Source organism: Marmota monax, unplaced genomic scaffold, assembly GCF_021218885.2.
Source record: "Marmota monax isolate L192 unplaced genomic scaffold, Marmota_monax_Labrador192_F-V1.1 WCK01_AAM20220418_F8-fsc00072, whole genome shotgun sequence".
In the NCBI taxonomy this organism is placed as follows: Eukaryota; Metazoa; Chordata; class Mammalia; order Rodentia; family Sciuridae; genus Marmota; species Marmota monax.
The window spans coordinates 660,080-681,247 of record NW_026692356.1 but is presented as its reverse complement, the minus strand read 5'-3'; the positions used below and the strand labels follow the sequence as shown (position 1 = coordinate 681,247).

Sequence of the window (21,168 nt, the reverse complement as noted above, 5' to 3'; positions counted from 1 at the left end):
AACAAGATTTGATAAGTCATGACATGACCCTGGACGCAGGCTCTTGGATGATGGCAGAACCTGGGTCTTCAACTTGCACTCCGGTCTCCCCGGCCCACCCCCTCAGCAGGCCTTCCTAGTCTGGGGGTGCGGGGGTTCCCAGTTACCTCCGCAGCATGGTCAGGATGTCTGTCATGCTGCGCACACGTTTTAGGAGACTGTCCAGCTTATGTGGCTCCTCCTTCAGAAACCGCACGGCCTCGACCTCTATGCGCAGGACGGCTCTCATCTTGTTTTGTAAGGTTGGAAATTCTCCTGTAGGCCAGACCAGCTGGTGATTATAAGAGAATGGAAGAACCACCACCCCCATCCTGCACCCTGACACTGGATAGCACTGAGAAGTGTGGAATTCACACGTCTGTGGGAAGGGTGAGGCAGGGTTAAGAGAATAGGAAAATGTCAGGTCAAGTAACTTTGCGCAAGGTCACAGCTCCTTTAGGCCTGTCTCCTGTATATTTGGGTTAAGGCCAACTGCACCTTGGGGTTATGTTTAAAGAGTTTGGCACAGGTGTCCGGGCACACTGTATGGGCCCAGCAAGTAGGAAAATTGATAGTAAGTGTTATTAGCATCATTAGTCTTGAATCTTACAGAACCCACTAAGTATAAACTTCAAGAAGGTAGGATGTTTGCCTGTTTTGCTCAGTGATGTATCCCAAGTACCCAGGACAGTGTCTGGCATGTGTAGTCATTTTATAAATAATTGCTTGCATGCTTGCATGAATGAATCCTTCACTATTTAATATATATATATATATATATATATATATATATATATATATATATATATATACACACACACATGTATGCATATATATAAATGTAATACATATAAATTATATCTATCTATCTATCTATCTGTCTGTCTATCTATATTTACTTATTTTAAAGGGAGTCTCATTACACTAACCAGGCTGGTCTTGAACCCCTGGGCTTCAGCCATCCTCCTGCCTCAGCCTCCACAGTAGCTGGGATCACAGGTACACATCAACAAACTTGACACCTATTTGACAGATCTTTAAGCATCTCAGGAAACACACTTCAGACTTCTCCCCTCTGGTGGAATGCTCACCTTTCAGGGTGGCTACTGCTTCTCCCACTTGTCTTAGGAGGAAAGCCCCATCTTCCACATCCTTGAGAGTAACCACTCGGCCAGCGGACGAAGAGTCCTTCTTCAAGTCTTCAACAAAGTCTTCCAGCTCACTGTGGGGGAAGCAGACAGCAGACAGCTCAACAGTGAGGTCCTCAGGAAGGATGGGTACAAAGGCGGAGTGCTCGCCTAGTCTCCAATTTCACAGTGTCCAACCCTCCTAAGCCTTTCACTTAGATGCCGAGAGCACATTAGAACAGTAGCTGGGTTTGGCTTGGAATATTCCCTGAGGTGTAAGGCAGGTCCAAGGAGGTTTTCCCAGGGTCTGTTCATGGGGAGGCCCCCACTGGCCAGAAGATCGTGCCTGGTGAAAGACCGTTCTTTATTCGCAGTGGTGCTGATACCAGCTAAGGGAGGGATGAGTACACTTCATGGTGGGGTGGGATGGGTCAGTGTGTGCACACAGAAGCACTTAGTGGAGTGAAATGAGAAGTATGGACTGGTTTACATCAGGTTTCTCAACTTCACTGTTTGGCATCTTGGGCCAAATAATTCCTTTTTTTTGGTCAGGAACTAACCTATGCACACTATGATGTTTAGTAGCCCCCAGCCTTCACTTTTGAAATGCAAGTAGCACCCTGGCACCTTCCCCCCCCTGTAACTAGTGATAAATAAGAATGTCTAGACATTGTCAAATGTCCCTAGGGGAGGAGGAACAAAACTGTCCCTGACTGAGGATTGACTCTTTCCTATTCAAGCTAAAAACAGAAGATATGTTTACCAATCTGGTTTCTGGTGTGTGTGTGTGTGTGTGTGTGTGTGTGTGTGTGTGTGTGTTTGGGTGTAGAGATGTCAGCTCCAATAGAGCTAAGTTAAGCTTTTCCACTTGAAACAACAAGAAAACAACAGCCTGCCTCTGGGCACATTACCAGCGCTCCCCTAAACACCTGTTGGTATCATTTCAGTTGCCTGGGAATGCAACCAGAGAAAATTTTGTCATGAATGTACAAGGAAACCTACTAGTATAGAGAAAAGGGATTGGGAGGAGGATGGAAGGGAGGGTAAGGAGAGGTAATGGGGGATGTATTTGACCAAACCATATAAGCATATATGCCACAGTGAAACCCACCATTCTGTATAATAAATACGCATGTGTGCGTGGGCACACACTCACACTCAAAGATTAACAGGGGAAGGAACGTTGCAGGACCACTAGGTGGCAGTAAGTGAACAGTGATTCTGCTTCCTGGAACAGAGTATGGAACAGGGAGCTGGCTAGAGATAAAAGAAGGCAGAGTTATCAGCAAAATGATGGATCACAAAGCCCCTTTCCATCGGGTAGGCAAGCGGAAGGCGCCTTGGCAGCTGTGGAAGAAATTCAGGCAGGGATACGCTGTATATCCAACAAGGACCATAAGGCAAATGACAAATTCATCCACTTCTGACCAGTGGATGGAGAATGTAGTGATATCATTCATTCTGTTGTAGAAATTGCTTGTGAACATTTCTGATGAAATAATGCCCTTCTGGACCCAAAGGGAAAGTCCTGCTTGCTCACTGTCCACATTTGTGAACAATGGAAAGGTGCTTAGTATTAGGAGAACAGACCCAAAGATGCTTCCTACATTTACTGTATCCCTGAGGAGGAGAGACTGTGTGCCGTCCCTCATGAAGCACTACATATGGTATCTTTGGAAAGGTTATTTTCTATATGACCAAACAGGACCCACAGTCACTCTACCTGAATTCCATTTTGATCTTTTCTACACAATGTGACTCTTGGATTTTCTAACCCTCATAACTCATAGATTTTCTTTGTTGTGCAAACTGATACTATGGTACACAAGTGTCCCTTCTATTCTAATGTTCATGATACCTATTTAGACAAAGCATTAAATATTACATTTGTGAATTGAAAAATTGTAAAAGAGACACCGGAGCTAAAAATGAATGTGGAACATCTTTTAACCTAACAATCAGTGTGACTTTTGAAATACTAAGTTGCTTTTCATGCTACTTTTGTTAAAAAGCATAGAGTTTGTTAAAATAGATTTCATCCGTTATTATAAGCCCAACTATTATTTCCAGGTAGAAAACCATGAAAGAGAAATGATCATGACCCAATATCTATCTATCCTTTTAGACTCAAATTCACCTCTCTGCTGTCTGACTTGCCTGCTAGTACCTGGCTTCACGGGCTCTCCAAGGGAACTTGTGCTTGGAAGGAAAAGGAAGTACAAGAGGAGGAGAAAGAGAGATGTCTCTGTTCCCTCATGTCCCAGAGTTGGGAATTTATGTCCCAGTACTTGGAAGGAAAAGGAAGAACAAGAGGAGGAGAAAGAGAGAGGTCTCTGTTCCCTCATGTCCCAGAGTTGGGAATTTATGACTATCTTTTATAACCTGTGCTCTCACTATGCGCACACATCCAGTTAACCCGCTTTATACATTATAAGAGGTAAAGGAAAAGTTACAAAAATATTACAAGGATATATATATATATATATATATATATATATATATATATATATATATGACATCTTTGAGAAGAATCCAGACCTAGTTTTTTTAAAAATATATATTTTTAGTTCTTGATAGACCTTTATTTTATTTACTTATATGCGGTGCTGAGACTTGAACCCAGTTCCTCATACATGCCAGGCAAATGCACTACCGCTGAACCCTAGCCCCAGCCCCAGACCTAGTTTTAGGCAATTGTACTTTAGTGTATTTTGTCTTTGATTTCTTTTCCTATTCCTTTTTCTGTTGTTTGGTTCAGGCTTCATTGCCTCTTTCCCTAGATTGTTACACTTGCTTCTAGTGTGGTCAATTACTAATCTTCTGCAATCAGCCTGGCACAGGACCACCAGAGGGAACTTTACAGAATACAGGTCGAGTTTTGCTATTTCCTTGATCAAAAATCATTCCTCATCATGTGCAGGTACTTTGGAATCATCTATGTAGCTTAAGTTTCATTGAGAGAAATTCTCAGTTGGGGTTGGACCTGGAAACTTGTATAAAAACCAGATATTCAGCCTGGTGCAGTGGTGGCTCCTGCACCTGTGGCTCACGAGGCTGAGGCAGAAAGATTGCAAGTTCAAAGCCAGCCTCAGCAACTTAGCGAGACCCAAGGCAGCTTATTGAGCCCCTGTCTCTAAATAAAAAAATATAAAAGGGGCTGGTGATGTGGTTTAGTGGTTAAGTGCTCCTGGGTTCAATCCCTGGTACCAAACCAAACCAAATCAAGTCAAATCAAAACAAAACAAAACCAATAATAAAAACAAAACCCAGAAATTCAGGTTTCTGTTAGCATGATCTTCCAATTTTGGTAGGCACAGCCCAGACAGGCATCAGGCGGATATTCACGTGGAGTGTAGTATAAGATCTAGAAATGAATGGCACAACCTAAACAGAAGACTTTGGAAGTAGTATCTTGCATTCAATTCTCCTGCCAAACTGGACTACCCCCAATTCTCTAAGGATATCCTGTACTTTCCTGGTCCAGAGACTCTGTGGTCCATAGGGTTCCTCTGCCAGAAAGGTATCTAGCCTCTGCTGATGAAATTCACCTGCCTTTAAGCCCATCTCAGTTCAGTTTAACAAACCACTTTTGACATTACCATGTGTATAGGGCAGTGCTTGGCCTGTGGGACATATAAAGAATAACTACTTCAGGTTAAGTCTCCTGATCCCTGGGCTCACAAGCAGTAGGTTCACCCACAACCTGCATATCACCAGTTCTGCACTAAACTCCTATTTATACATTCTGCTTTGCTACACTGAAGATCCCCAAGGGCCCTGTGCATACTTTATTCATTTATGGCCATCCCATAACACCAACCAGAAAAAAATCCTCTCACGTATTTCATGGCATAATTGTTGCAACTGTCTTAACATAGATTCACGAGTATTCTGTGCATCTGAATCTTGCACCAAAGACAGTTTAGTAATAAATGATTTTTGAGTAATAGTGACACAATTTTTAAAAAGCCTCTCATAAAGGTCGCATCTCAGTTTTATGCAAAAAAAGTTTGGTATCAGATCTGTGACAATTATGCAGTAAAATATGGTACAACATATTTGTTCCTTTATCAGCTAAGCTACTAGTCTTAGGATATTATTGAGATAAAGATGCTTGTTAAAGGCCAGAAACAAGAGTTAGTTAACCAATATACAAAAAATTTTAAGGACATTTTCTTTTTTTCATAATATTCTTGAAAATTTATACAAATATTAAATGTATGTATATATAAGTATATATATTTACAGATAAGTCTTGAGACCTAGTATTAAATAATCTGGCTGTCACAAAATCATTTTAGATAAATAATAGCCTTATTACCTCATGGTGGGTGATCAACTCTGTCCACAAATGTATGAACTAAGTAAAATTTTAGAAGTTTTTTTGAGATGTCAATGAAGAGTGGTCTACTTTTATTTGGAAAATAATAACTCACATTGATTTTTTTCTCTCTAGACTGTTGAGAGGGACATTCTCATTTTAATCAAACACATGGGATTGGTATTGGGATAATATAAGCTACAGCTCAAATATGAAATAGGTGATAGTATATAACACTTTCCATCATAGAGAATTCTGGTTAGGTTGGTCATAGGAAGAATCTGCAAATTGCCCTCTTATAAATCCCAACTTGAGAGACTTAATATTTCTAAGCAAAAGAAAACTACCAACACCAGAGGAACCTAGAAAAATGACTATTCATTACACTTAAAGGTGAAATAATTCTATAACAAATCTTTGTTGCATACCAAAATATACATTAACATAAAAGATGGGTCTGCCTCCTGATGGGGAGTAATAAAACTCTGCTCATTTCAATGGTGGGATTTGATAGATGCTTTCAATAAGGACCTTATATAAGATTGGTAACATCCAAGGAAGCATCTTTCATTCTGGATCAGACACACTTTACATTGAAATTCTTCTTCAGCAATTTCATCTATGGTTGAATAATAGGAGGATAATTTTAGTGCTGTGTTATTTTGCTTATTAGTTTTAATTTATTGAGATTAAATACAGACTTTCCATTTATCATTGGGTTTTGACATTTGCTGCTTTTAATTTTATGTGTTGCTGTACCCTAGAGAAAAAAATGTAATGCTCCAACTTGTAAAAAGACTAGCTCAGTCATCTGGGGGTTGCTGAATTTCCCAGGCCTCCATGGAGGGGTACCTGTGTTCACAGATACCAGGACCAATGGAACACTCACTTGTACACAGTAGGGGCTTAATAAAGACAGAGGGAGAAAACACCAATTAAGAAAATCCTCCTTTTGAGTAAAGACACTTTTTCCTTTCCAGGTTCAACAGCTAGACATGGGACCAGTGACTTCTTGACAACTCACCATAACTTCTTGACAATCCTCTCCTCTTCGTGGAGGTATTTTTGTCTCTCTTGCTCCACTAGGGTGCGCTGTCGCTGCACCGGATCCTCCAGCCTCTTCATTGTTTCCACAACTTTGCTACTGATTTCCAGCTCAGCCTTCTTCATCATGGCCCTCAGCAGCTCCTGGTTCTGCAGCTGTGGAACAAAAGAAATCAGCCTCAATTGGCTGTGCCTGCCTGCCACCGTGGCGGCTGAATGCCTTGCAGACTTCAGAAGTGGATTCGGATAAACAGAATCTTTGCAACTGCATCGTTATTTCTTTATTTTAGCAGGAAAGGGAAGGGCTCAAAGACTGTGTTGCTTCTTCAACCAACATCTGAATTTTAGCAACTGACTGACAACCAGACTTTTATGTCTGTAGCTATAAAAGGAAAAAAAAATAGGGATCATTTCTATCCTCTGGCCAGTGCATCATGGGTACGAGATATAAACTCTATGGACAGGTTTTTATAGAAAGCAGCAAAGAACCTAGCTGCTTGGGAGCCAAGCAGACTTTGTATAAACTCAGAACCTTCTTCCAACCCCACCTTGAGACTTTGGGCATATTACTTAGACCTTCTTGGTCTTCATTTCCCTATCTGTAATGATGAGGGACCTACTTTCCTTGGCGGGGCTGTTCTGAGGATTATATGAAATACTGCTTGGATTGCGATAAATACTCCATAAATGTGAACTTGGATATAGCATATTCCAGAGTATCTGCTAAAAGTGCACATGTGCCTCTCTAGTTGGTGCCTCTCATATGAATACCTATGAATCCCAGACTCTAAAACAGTACTCATTGTTAATGGTAGCAATGACAATGATTTCTAGATGAGCCCAAGGCTCTTGGCAATTTACGAATATCCCTGGATTTGAAGAAGGCTGCATGTGTACATAAGCCCACACTTTCCATAGCTTCCAGAACTCTCTGGTGTGTCACCCCAGAGCATATAGGATGTGCAAGTTTGCATCTAGGCTTTATAAGAATCTAGACCAACAACATGAGTCCCTGGGGTAGGACAATTTTATGACAGCACATCCATCAAGCAAATTTCCTTGATCAGCCTCAACAGCAGTGCTTCTATTATGCCTATTATATCATTCCTAAAATTTCCCTGAAATATCAGGTAGCAAATTTCAATTGTTTCCTTGTTTCACGGACTGTTCTCTAACTACTATGTATCCCCTCGTGGGAGTGGAGGTGTCTTTGCCAACTGCTCCTGATCTGTACATGTTGAGCAGGAGTATAATCTGATGGTGGGACTACTTGCTTGAGACCTCATTGTAGTTTCTATTTTCTCGGAGTAAAGACAACATATTTTAACTCGGGCTACAAGCAAAACCACTTTAGTTTCCAACATCAGCATTGCATGATTAACTGGCTTCCAGAAAAAGAATGCCTGGGCCTAATTTCTAGTTTTACCACTGAGTAGTGGTGTGTCTGTGGCCAAGTCATTAATCTCTGAGTCCACCCATAAGAAGGTGTAGTAATAGTTCATAGTTCTTGGCTGGTCATGGAGACTGAGTAAGACAATTGAGTGCTTACAATAGTCTCTGGCATGAATCCAGCTCTGAGTCCATACTACCTACTGTTATCAGGGAGCAAAAACTTAGGGGTGGGGCCTGTGGTTTTGTTTGGGAGGGAACCAAATAAAAATGTGCCACTCTTGGTGACCTTCTGCATATGACTCACAATCATGCTCTCACCCTGCTTTTGCTAATTTTTAAAATTGTTTTGCTAATGTCTTTTTACTGTGGACTTACAAACAGTCAATGTATTTCTGAAAGGCACCAGTTTTGGAAGCAACTTCCTGCCATGCTCCCTGCAGCCCCAGCCTGTCCACAAGATGCTGGGCAGCCTGGCCCCTTCCCACATGGCCAGTCTCCCCTCACTCCATGCACCCAGCACTCTGTGCTCCAGACACACCAGTATACTTTCAATTTCTTTGGCTGGCCAAGCTCTTTATACCACAGGTACTTTGCACTTGCTATTTTGACCTCTTGAATGCTTCTCCCTCCACTTGGTTAATTTCTGCTCTCCAAAGACTCTAGGACACTGTGCCAAGCACAGAGCAGAAACCCAATAAATGTCTGCTGAGTGAAAGAACAGCATGAAGCAGCAATGTTGAGGATAATAGAACAATGGAGAGTCCATAATTGTTTCCTTAATGATTAAAATATGGAGAGGCTCACAGAACCTGGGCTCTGTTTACATCCATGCCCTGGGCTCAGCTTGAATGTTCTACCTTGCTCTAATCACAGTAGCTGTGGCAGGGTGTCAATTAAATACACAGAACAATGCTACCTGCTACCAAAATGGTATGCCCCAAATTCACTGCCACAGATCCAATTCCACAGAGCCACTGCCTTTGAAAGGGGGGGGGGGGGTTGAAGAGTGATGGGTATGAAAGGGGCAAATAAACAGGTAATTAAATAAGTCTAAAAGTTACGGAAGCATGAGTCCCACTCCCGAGAGATTCTGATTTAATTGGTCTGAGGTACAGCCTGAGCCTTGGGAGTTTTCAAATTTCTCAGATGATTTGATTTGCCACCAAGAATAGCATCAGAGGCTAAGAAAAGGGCTCTCCAACGTACAGATGATGTCACTGTGCTCTGATCTGCGGGGCGCAGCCCTCTGCAACAACCCTCCTGCCCCAATCCCCCAAACAAACAGTGCCACAGTCTCATTAGCAATGAGTATTAACAATGGCCATCAAGCTAGAAATTACTGCTGGAATATTTCAGATTCTCAAAATTGAAATTTGAAAGCTAGGAAAAGTAAAGCCCTGAAAGTTCAAGGGATTTCTTCCTGCTTCCCTGGCAGGCACTGTCAGGATTAGAACCAGGAAAAATTTGAATTCAAACTATTTTCCCACTATCCCAAGTTGTTCTAATATCAAGATAAGGGAACACGTCTGTTTTGTTCCCAGCTATAAGCACAGTTTCTGGTCCATGGTATGTAGCCAACACATATTTGTTGTATGAGTGTTAATGTTAATATTTCTGAGCAGACTATGGGTGCCCTGGGAGAATATAACTGCACATCATATTTAAGTGCTAGAAGAGGAGGGAGGCATTCTCCTTGAATTCTAGGCTTTATTATCCTCATTCCCAGAAAGAGAGGCTTTAGGGGATCCAGTTGAGAGGACCAAAGAGGGAACACTTCCCAGCAGTCCAGCTGACACATGGGCAGTGATGCATGACCTCTGGAGGAATAAACATTTGCCTAGTTTCTCTGTCTCCTTTTCTCTATTCCCCCCCTGCTTCATGTCCGTTGATGCTGTCTCCAGGCCACAGGAATGTTCCCATTTCATCTCAGCACAGTGCAAACAGTGCTTACAAAAAATGCTTTCAGTCAGTAAGTAAGTTATTGGCAGCTCAAATCATTGGTTTATTTTTGCTTAGGAGGTGATACTTACATTTCAATTTTTTGAAAATCAACTCCATGGAGTATGATTTACAACCAATGAAATAGGCCCATCTTAAGTCAGAGTTCTGTGAGTTTGGACAAATATATATGCCAGTATAATCCCCACCCCAAGGCCAGAAGACATTTTTTATCACTTTAAAACTTTCCTTCCTTATCCTTTGCAATTAATCCCCAATCCTCAGTCCAGGGAAGCCACAGTTTGCTTTCTGTCATTAAAGATGAATTCCTCCTCTCCTAGAATGTCATAGAAATGGAATTATACAGTCAGTATGTACTCCTTGGTGTCTGGCTTCTTTCATTCAGAACATTGTGGTTGTTTGTTTGTTTCGTGGTGTGGGGGATGGAACCCAGGACCTCATGCACGCTAGGCAAGAACTCTACCTCTGAGCTCCATCCCCAGCACAGTATACTGATTTTTGAGATCCTGGCCATGCTGTTGAGTGTTTCAACAATTCATTCTTTTTATTTTGGAGTGGTATTTCAACATTTTTGTATTTTTACCTATTACCCTGATTCTGTTGATCTTGTTAATTTCACTTATTTATAGTAGCACACTCTATTTCTAGTAGTACGCCCTGTAGATTCCATGACACTGTTTACCTTCCCACCTGGATGCCTCTATTTCTTTCTGTTGGTTTGTTTTGAGACAGATTCTCACTACGTTGCCAGGCTGGTCTTGACCTCATAGGCTCCAGGGATCGTCCCACCACCCTTTCCTGGCTGGATGCCTCTTTTTTTTTTTTTCCTAGCCTTTTGCACTTGCTAGGGTCTTCAGGACAGTGTGAAATAGAAGGGAGAGTAGATTCCCTTGGCCTTGTCGCTGATGTGATGGGATGCGTTTGGCATTTCACCATGACTAAAATGCCTTCTGTAGTGTAAGGACATTTACTTCTCCTCCTAGATCACTGTATGTTTTCATTATCTGTTGTGAATTCTGTCACGTGCTTTCTCAATTTTTCTTGAAATGATATAATTTTCTCCTTTGGACTGTTAATATGGTCAAATAGATTGATTAGTTTCTTCATATTAGAACAATCTGGTATTACCGGGAAAATTTATATCCTTTTTTACCTATGGTTGAATTTCACTGCTATTATTCTGTTAAGGATTTGCTGAATCTATTTTCATGAGGAATATTGGTCTGTGCTTTTCCTATAATATTTCTATCTGCTTTTGCCTTAGGGTAATACTGGCTTCATGATACGAGTTGGGAAGGTGCTGGCAGCTGGTGCAGTCTCTGTTTTCTGAGATTTTTTCCTTTGAACACTTTAAAGAGGCCACTCCATTGTCTTGTGACTTGTATTTTGTTTCTGATGAGAAGCTGGGATTCATTCTTATTTATGATTCTTTGTATAATTTCATTTCTCTTTTTCCCCTTCTGGCTGTTTTTAAATTTTCCTAGTTATCCCTTGATTTTTAAAGAAATATTTATTTTTCAGTTGTAGTTGGACCCAATACCTTTATTTTATTTATTTATTTTTATGTGGTGCTGAGGACCAAACCCAGGGCCTCACATGTGCTAGATGAGCGCTCTACGGCTGAGCCACAACCCCAGCCCTATCTCTTGATTTTTAGCATCGATTACACCCAGCTTTGGTGTGGTTTCCTTTGTGCTGACTGGTCAAGGTGTTTATTGAGTTCTATTGGTCTTGGATTTACAACTTTCATCAAAGTTGGCAAAATCACAGTCCTGATCTCTGAATATTTTTCTGTCCTTTACTGACCCCTTGATTTTGTTCCACAGGTCACTAAATTTTTTTGTTTTTTTAGAGAGAGAGAGAGAGAGAATTTTTTATTTTTTAATTTTTGGTGGACACAACATCTTTATTTTATTTTTATGTGGTGCTGAGGATCGAACCCAGTGCCCCGCGCATGCCAGGCAAGCGCGCTACTGCTTGAGCCACATCCCCAGCCCCTTGTTTTATTCTTATACTTCAGCTTGGACAGTCACTATTGCTATGTTTTCAAGTTGACTGATATTTTGTTTGGTCAGTGACTTATCTAAGTCCGCTCAAATACCATGCTTTTCAGCATTAAAAGCTGCACTGGGATTTTTTTTAAAAATATTTTTCCATTTCTTGTTTTATTATATTCATAATTTCCTTTAAATTCTGGGGAAGAATAATATCTGTTTTGAAGTCCTTGCTTCTGACTTCATTATCCGTGTCATTTCTGGTTGGTTTCTACTGGGTGATTTTTCTTAAGGTTATAAATCACATTTTTCAGAATCATTATGTCTAGTAATTTTTGATGAGATGCTAGACATGGAGTTTGGGATTTTGTTGTTTTCCTTTATAGATTCTGGACTTTCTCTGGTAGACACTTCAGTTACTTGTGGATCAACTTTGGCCTTTGAAGTCTTAAGGGTGTTCCTTAAGACTGAAGCATAGCCTTTCTCTGTTCTTTGCTGAATGCTCATGTGTTCTACAAGGCTTCTCTACTCTTTCGTGTCAAAATATGAACATCAAAACTTGAAAACATCTTCCAAGCCTGTATGGGCTCTGGGAAGTTTTCAGCTCCCAGCTCTCCCAACTTGGTCTTTGCCTGGCTGTCTTTCCACACCACACAGAACTGGCTTATGACCCAACAAGAGATCCACAGATTTACATAGTTCTTTCTGTGCACAGCTTTCTTCTCCTTGGTACTCCATTCTACAAACTCTAGTTGCCTCAGCTCTCTAAATGTTGATCTTATTTCAACTCAGCAGCTGATCCTGGGCTGCTTGGGGTATCCCAAGTATTACCTTTGAAAAGCATCTCTAGGCAGAAATCTGGGTCACTGGTGGGTCTTATCAGCTTTGCTCCCATTCTCCAAAGTATCACATCCCTGTTATCTGTTGTCTAGTGTCTGAAATTAGTTGTTTCATTTGCTTTTCAGTTCTCTAGCTGTCAACAGCGGGAAGGCAAGTGGATCTGCAGTTATTCCTTCATAGCTGGAAACATAATTTACGGAAAATGTCTTTGACACGTTAATAAGCATACTTAGGCAGAAATAATGTTCTTGGACATTAAAATTTTAATTGGGCCAAATGAGTTTTCCATATCGATTTCATAAACAAAGTAGGAAACTGTTTAAATCAAATTCCACCTACCTAAAAATAGACCTGTACTTCATGTACTTATTCTTGATTTCTTTGGTAAAAATCAGCTTTGACCACAGTGGACAGTGTGATGGGAATGGTTTTTCTGTCTAGCAGTGATACTGAACAGCGACTGCACCAAAAGTTGGGAAGTTTCGTGATGATCACCAGACCCCAGAATGACTCATGAGCAACTGGACAAGTTCTCTCAGGCTTTAGGGAACAAGACAGAGGATGCCTGGTCACAGCTGCATGTTATCTGGGTGCTGTCTCCCCATCTCAGACAGCTTCTTATTGTCTGAAGATCTGATTGAGGCTGGGAATATTGCACCAAGCAGCCTAATTTTCAAGCCCTGTACTAGTTTTATTTATTATTTCTGCCTAGCAGGAGAAAACAGGTTTTTTCCACACAGGCCACTTCTGGTATGCTTTTCTCTGGAATACACATTCCCCTGACCATTATTTTGGACATCAGAAAATAAACAAGACCCTGAAACAAGAAGTAGTGTCTTATAAAAAGATACATTCAGATAACTATTGAATTTTATCATTTCAAACACAAGGGCTCTGTGTACTGCTGTTTCTTTTATTATGTTGATCCTCCCTCTCTGGGAAGAGATAGCAAATTCACAGTAGTCTTAAAAATGTAACACTAAATTCAGAACAACTCAATTTTTTTTTTTTTTTTGGTCAGGAGTATCACAATTAGGAGATAGGGTCTAAGAAAAAAAGTTGTGGGAATTAAATAAGTTGAATGTTTCTAGTCTCTTGATTTAGGTGAAGTCTCATTTGGTTTCCACAGAACTTGCACCAACAATTCTAGAAGACTTATTTCTCCTTAGCCCACAGAGAGGGTTAGAAGTGCAGTCGCTTCTGTGGGTCTGGAATTACCTTGGCAAAATCCAAGTACTGAGCCGTTTGGGAAAAAGATGTTGTTTATCCCTCAGAAAAAAGCTTCCTCCCCCCAATCATATCAGGAAAGGTAATATACATAGACAATTATCTTTGAAAGAGAACAGTTGTTAGGAAGAAAAATATTTTCCATTGTTGCTAGCCGATTATAGACTGTTATTTGGGAACAGGAAAATAGCAACATAAAAGATGCATGTAGCAATCCTACCAAACATACCTAAGCAGAGGGCACAAAAATAGCCCCTGGGGAATGAGGCTTTAGGTTACTGTGTATTCTGTTCTCACAGAGTGATAGGTGACTTCGTTAGTTCCTATTTTACCTTCTGTGATGGCTGACTGATCTAAACAGTTCCATGAGGTACCTTATAAGAACGAGCATCCATAATAACCTGAGAGCAGTAGCTCTTGCCCTGGAACATTCTAGAATCACCAGCTAGTCCACACCTCTAGTCCACACCATTAAAGTCAGACTCTGGCAGGGGTGCCTCAGTATTGGTCATTTTGTTAAGAGCGTGAAGTGGCTCTAACGGACAGCCAGGATTGAGAACCATCTGTAGAGAATTCAAGTGAAACTGCAGAGCAGAGTATTATATGAACTGAGTTTCTGAAGTCCTCTTGATCTGCTTAGGGCTCCTTTTGCCTTCCTTAACTTTCCTTCTGCCCTGCTAAAATCTACACACCCTCCTGGGTCTGCATCCCATTTCTATTCCTGAGAAGAATCTATCAGTGCTGAAAGTGAGATGCTCAAATACGATATGCTTGCAGTCTAGGATTTTCCAATGATTTAATTATCTAATTACTGTAGCTGGCTGCCAAGCACAAAAGATTTCATTCAGTTTCAGTATTTTATAACACAGTTCAAAGAACATTTGAATTTCTAATTCAATTTTTGTTCTTTTGAGACTCTTCTAGAGAGTTTCGCATATCTCTAATGATAGCTCCATTATTGGCCTTATAATCACTTTGGGGTTGCACTTCATTTTTGCTGTATAATAATACATATGCTGAAGGAGAATGGGTGCTGCCATAGCTTAATTATTCTGAGTTGTTTTTGTCTTAAATAGACTCCCCTGACTGAAAAGATAGAAATCTGAGGGGGAGGGAAGTCAAACTGGAAGCAGAGAATACCAAGTCACAGGTAGAAACAATAGCAGCTGGGTTAGAAATAAGGTATTTATCTTCCCCAACATGTCTGCACTTGAGAACTGTAGACATTTCTAAGCTCAAAAGCACATTTGTACATTGTTCTTTATTTTTGGAGAGCCAGAGGACTTGAGCAGTTCTGAAGCAATAGCGGAACTTGGGTGTTAAAATGGCCTAGACCTTGATGAAAAACTTTCAAGTTCAAGGCTGCAAAGACTGGCAATTTGTGGGAGACCTCTGCTAGCCAGCTGGAGTACCAAATGACACCATTCACCAAAGTGCAATGCTACAGATAGGAACACCATAGATGTGCTATCAGATTCACCTTAACACCCATGAAATATATAGGGCAAATAAGATATTGATGCTAAATTAATTCTACTCTTGTTCCAAAACCAACAACTTCTCTTTTGAGAGCCGTGAGGGACTAGTATATAAATGATAGATTCACTCATTTCTCTTACAGGGGGCACAACAAGGAGAGCAGAATTTCCAAATGGCCAGCAGGTGGCGCCAAAAGGCAGGGGCGGCATGAGGAGGAACTTCACCTGCAGAAACCCTGACCATCTCTGGCCTGCAGACGTGTCCTTTGGCCCTCAGAGCACTAAAAAATTGAGTTTAATTACTTTCCAACATTTAAAGATAGATGTATTTCATGTAAAACCTGTATTTCCAGATTCTCTTGAAATAACCGACCATCAGGCTACGAGTTGGCTGGGACAGAGTGTAGACAGAGTGTCTCTAAGGGGACAACTTTGCCCTTGTCCCTCCTCACTTCCCCTTTTACATTACTGTCTGGACACTAAGGACATCTGTGTCATCACCCCAACATACAACCCGAGCCCAACTTGGATACTTCATTTCATTGCAAAGTCTTTAAAAATTGTGAAGCAAGGAGAAGCCCATGCAAGGGATGGGCCACTTCACAGATGACATGATTCAGAAGAGATGTAAGTAAATTTGCACCAAACAGCCCAGGTGTGGGGATCTGAGCACTGACCAGTGTGTCTGTTCTATTAACTTCTGTGACCTAAGCTAGGGCCTTGGGCAGATCCCTCAAATCAGCTGCTCTTTTTGTCCTCTGGTATGCAGAGGGCAAGGGGAAATAATTTTCTTAGCCATAATAAGGTGGTGAGAAAAATGTAGGGTTTATGTCATTAGTGTGTGGAAGGGACAGAAGAGCTGTGACTCAAAGACCTTTCCTTACTGCACCTCGGCTACTGAGGACCCTACAGTGGTGGCTCAAGCTCCTGTGTGTTCTCCTGTTAGCAACATTCGGCTCAAGAACTTTGGGTTTTTTCTTGGGGAGGGTGAACTAGGGATTGAATTTATGGACAATTGACCATTGAGCCACATCCACAGCCCTGTTTTGTATTTTATTTAGAGACAGGGTCTCACTGAGATGCTTAGTGCCTTGCCGTTGCTGAGGCTGGCTTTGAACTCACAATCCTCCTGTCTCAGCTTCCTGAGCCGCTGGGATTATAGGCGTGCGCCACTATAACCAGCCCAAGAGCTTCTTGAAGGAAGTCAGGGAATATCTTGAATAAAGTCTGAGCCAGAACTATATCCTCGGTGCTCCATCCACCACAAAAGGCAGGGAGGTATGAGGCTGATCCATGAAGCAATCCTGTGACCTCATAAAGAGATATGCAAGCCAGCTCTTTAGTCCTTATACCAAGTGGTAGAAGTTTTATGCAGTGTAAGATTTATGGGATTTGTTGACCAAGATTTGTGACATGAGAGTTATTTTCTCTCCCCTTTGATTCCCCTATAGTACATATATTCCTCAACAATGGAAAAGGATAAAAAAAAAAAAAAAAAACTTGGAACATACTATGCAAATAAAATGCAGATGTTTTTCTCAACAAATCATCCAGGATGGCTTTTTTCCTTATGAATTCATCTTCTATTCTAAATTCAGAGTTCTAAATACATCTCAGTTCCTTGCATATAAATAAATAAAAAAAAAACAAAAACAAAACAAAAAAAGCTTGGCTGACTGTAGCACCTTGCGCCTGCTCCCTGGGGAGAAGGAAGGAGCCTACACTGAGCTGGCAGCCTTAACTGGCTGTTAGAATGCTCCACAGGGCTCCTGTCTATTCAAGTCTTCTCCAACAGCAGATGTGAATAGTATTTTTTTTTTTTTTTTGTCATGTGTAAGAGCATGCGCCACTTAAAGAAATCATTACAGATTGCCTGTAGTTGCAGCAGAAGGCTCTAGACCAGGATTAAGTTGTGCAGGGAAAACCAGGCCATTAGGGTTCTAATGCTTCAGGTCTCCAATTAGCCCCTAGGAAAAAGATGGCAGAAAGAGCCCAGAGAGGATGCAGTGGGGTGGGCTAGGGGAGGAGGTGAAGGGAGACCTAGGGCCAGCGAGACAGAGGGTGCATCCATGAGGGATACCTGGAGCTGTCTCATCTGCTGGAGCTGGAGCTTGAGTTCAGCCACACTTCGCTTCATGTCCAGCAGGCTCATGTGGATGGCCGAGGCGCCTGTAGGCAGGGGCTGGCTGGGCGGCACGGTGGCCTCTTGGGCGCCCAGAGTCTTCCCTCCGGAAATGTGGGGAGTTCCTATGAGAAAAGAGCAGCAAAGGACCTTAGAATGCATGCCACAGAGGGAAGTCCAGGCTCTAAGCCTCATCCCAATACAGAGTTCTAGTAACTTTAAGAATGGCATTTGCTTTCTTATGAAGCACGGTTATAAGCCTCACAATGTTATGGGATGTAGTCTGTAAATACCATTTTCTGGAAGTTTAGTGCTATAGGATGGCAGACCACAGAGCAGAGGGCACAGCTCGATGCCACGTTAAGGAAGTTAAATGTCCCCCCTGCTCTCTCCCTCCCTCTCTCCCTTCTTTCCTCCCTCCCTCTTTCCATCTTTTTCTCCCTTTCTCCCTCCCTCCCTTCCATTTGTTCTCCCTTCTTTTCTCTTTCTTTCTCCCTCCCACCCCTTCCTATCTTCTATAAGCACACAGGTTTGCATGGAGGAAAGTTAAAAAATACATGCATGCATACATACATACATACATACATATATGCATTTGTGTATATTTATGTATGTATATGTATATTTATATAAAACAAAGTATTAACAGTATCTCCCATTGGTGGTATTCCATATGAATTTTATATTCTTATTGTTAGTTCTTAGATTCTTAAATCTACTGAGTGCACATACAGAAAAAATAACTTTAAGATTCATGCGACCGTGTCCTGCATGGCAGTGTACCCTAAGGATGCACACCTCATTTCTGGACAAGAGTTGGGTGATCACCAAGATAAACTAATAAGGGCTTGGTTCTCTCCTGAATCTCTGCAGGTTTCCCAAACTCCAAAATAAGTAGGACCCTCTGCACACATCTCCTTTAGTAAGAAAATGAGGCGAGACTCCAAAATTCTTTAGGAATAGAATAAAAAAAGTCAGCAGAAGGCAACTCTTCTGAGGTGTGGCTCTGTGGTAGCACACTTGCCTAGCATGGGTGAGGCCCTGGGTTCCATCCCCAGAACCGAGAGGGCACAGGACAGAGCTGAGGAACTCTTCCTAAGTTATTTTATAGTTGCCATAAACTTTTGTTTTTCAAATTCAGCTTAAATAATCCTCATGTATTTTGTAAGTCCATCAGGGAAGGGCCCGATTTGGCCAAGTTTGTTTGTAAAAGGACTTAAAAAGAATACAAATAGTGAAGTTTAAGGAATGGGAACAAAAAGAAAGGACTGCCTCCTTTTTCTGGCAACTGTATGGAACAGGCTTCTAGAGTGGATGAGTCACTAACTTATACACATGCAAACACATATGCACACACATGAACACATGTGCACACAAACATCTGTTCAGTTCTTACTGGAAGCTTTGTAATGGGCCTTGTAATGGCTGGCCTTGCTGGACAGAACCCTCTTATGCACCCCAGAGTGGTTGGTTACCTAGCAGAGGCCTGGCTTTCCATTCTGGCTTAGCAACCAATGGGTCCCTTCCTTCCCCAGCACACACCACTCTGCAAAGCCTCAGTGGAGCTGCTGCCATGGGCTAAAAATATGGCCTGCTATGAGTCAGGGAGTGCTGGCCACTGTCCTCTGACTAGCTTGTTCTCTACAACACTAGTGGAGAGTGGACAGCACACAAGTTCATCACACTTGGGAGACTGTCCAAAGAGAGCAGGTCTCTTCTTTGCCCCTCTAAGGGCCACTAGGGGGAAATCAGGAGAGCAGATCAGAGGCATTTTAAAAGATTTACAAAGGAAACTCAGCACACCAGACAGCAAGCTTTTATGAGCCCACATAGCCATTCTTATCAGGATGTCCCCTTTCTCCAACCCAAAATAGAAATTGCCCTCAAAATGAGCAATATTTGCCATCTCTGCAATTGTTCAAGAGCATATTCTCCACTGTGAAGGTACGAAGTAAAAGAACATCCAATAACATTCCCAATGACAGCAGCATGTCAGAATTGGTGTTTCCCAAGGTCAATTGGGGATCACAGTCAGGTGGAAGTCGTCCTCTTGGGAATCAGCCACATTACTTTTATCATCATTCCCTACGTGGAGGCCTAAGCGCACGTGCATGCACATGCCAACAACCCTACCCCCCACAAAATGATATTATGTGTTCAATGAATGGTTCCATTGAGGTATTTCTCCAACAAAAATAACACTGTGGTAACTAGTTACCTCCTGTTTGATAAGAGGAACCATTCTGCTAATTCCTCAGCCAGGTGAGGGCTCACCTTCCTTCAACATTCCTCTCTCTCTCTCTCTAAACATTCTGAGGGCACCACTGTACCTCACCAATCTTTAACTGTTAGATGCCATCTAACATCTAACATAATCTTTAACTGTTAGATGCCATCTACATGCCATTTGTGAGAGTTAAATGTTGAGAAGTGGCATTCACAGTCAAACATCTTTATGGAATGTATCCCTCCCCCACCTTTTTTTTTTGAGGTGCTGAGGATTAAACCCAGGTCCTCACACATGCTATACAGCAGCTGTTCCTCTGAGCTGCATCCCAAGTCCCACACTCATTTTTTTGAGATGCCTATGTCTTCTTCTACAGCCTCTTAGCTCACCACATTTGGTTTCTACTCCATCATTCACGCAAATGGCTGTTTGTAAGGTGACCAGTGTTTTCCTAGTTGTCAGTCCAATGGATGTGCTCCAGGGCTGACATGACTTCATTGCAATGTGACATTGAGCTTGCCAGTCATTTCTCTTCAGTTACTTTGAACATTTCCTCTCCCTTGCCCTCCTCTACTGCTCCTTCTTGGTCAATCTCTTTCCTAATTCCTTTCTCTGCCAACCCTTGAAATCCTGGCAGGTACTGTCCTGGGCCTGCTTGTCTTCTCACTGGATGTGCTTTCTAGAGAGATATTTCCACCTCCATCATCTGCCCATTTATCTCATGTCCTTGTCACCAGCATACAAATATCTTCAGCTTCATAAACCAATAGCTTCATAAACCAAGTCGCTACTGGACTTTCCCACAAGCAGAGTAAATTGATTATTTCCGCTCATTTTCTGTTTATACAGACCTAACTGTAGCCAGGAGTACTATATCCACTCAATTATTTAAGTCAGAACCTGGGAATCATTCTCAGTATCCACTTTAGAGTGTGATCTTGAGCAAGTAACTGAATCTGATGGATTTTGATTCCTTATCTATAAAATGGGCTTAAGAGTTATTGTGCAGGCTAACGGAGTGACACACTTAACTGCCTACTCTGGCACAGGGGAAGTCTTCGCACTGTCAGCTGTATGAGTCCTCTGAGCAGAGGGCAGAGAGGGACACTGTCAGCTCTCCCCTCTTCACCTAGAGTCTCAGAAGGTGTAGAGGCCAGAGGTGGAAGAAATACCTGGCTGAGATCAATAGGTAAATGCACCAAAGTCTCGATTCAGGATGGAAATGATCTGCTGGTTGGATACCATCAGCAGGTCCCCACTTAGATTAGACTCAGGAGACCTGGAATTGCCTCCCACCCATGTCCATACATGGGTATTCATATTCTGTCCCTCTCAGGCTTGGTTTAGTGAGAGTTAACACAGGGTTGTCCTCAGAACCGTATTCTTTTCTGAGTAATTTGAATCTTATAAAGCACACAT

At 41.8% G+C, this 21,168-nt stretch overlaps 1 protein-coding gene across 23 annotated transcripts in view; it reads right to left on the bottom strand.

Annotated features, from left to right (window-relative positions):
* The window catches only part of Kiaa1217 (KIAA1217 ortholog), a 417,045-nt gene that overhangs the window by 23,600 nt on the left and 372,277 nt on the right, over positions 1-21,168 (bottom strand). For all 23 annotated transcript variants that reach the window (XM_058578583.1, XM_058578584.1, XM_058578587.1 and 20 more), the window contains 4 exons: positions 17,481-17,647; positions 6,491-6,666; positions 1,110-1,240; positions 147-294 (listed from right to left, as the gene is read on the bottom strand). In XM_058578583.1, the coding sequence (XP_058434566.1) occupies positions 147-294; positions 1,110-1,240; positions 6,491-6,666; positions 17,481-17,647 (622 nt within the window). The remainder of the gene's footprint in view (positions 1-146; positions 295-1,109; positions 1,241-6,490; positions 6,667-17,480; positions 17,648-21,168) is intronic.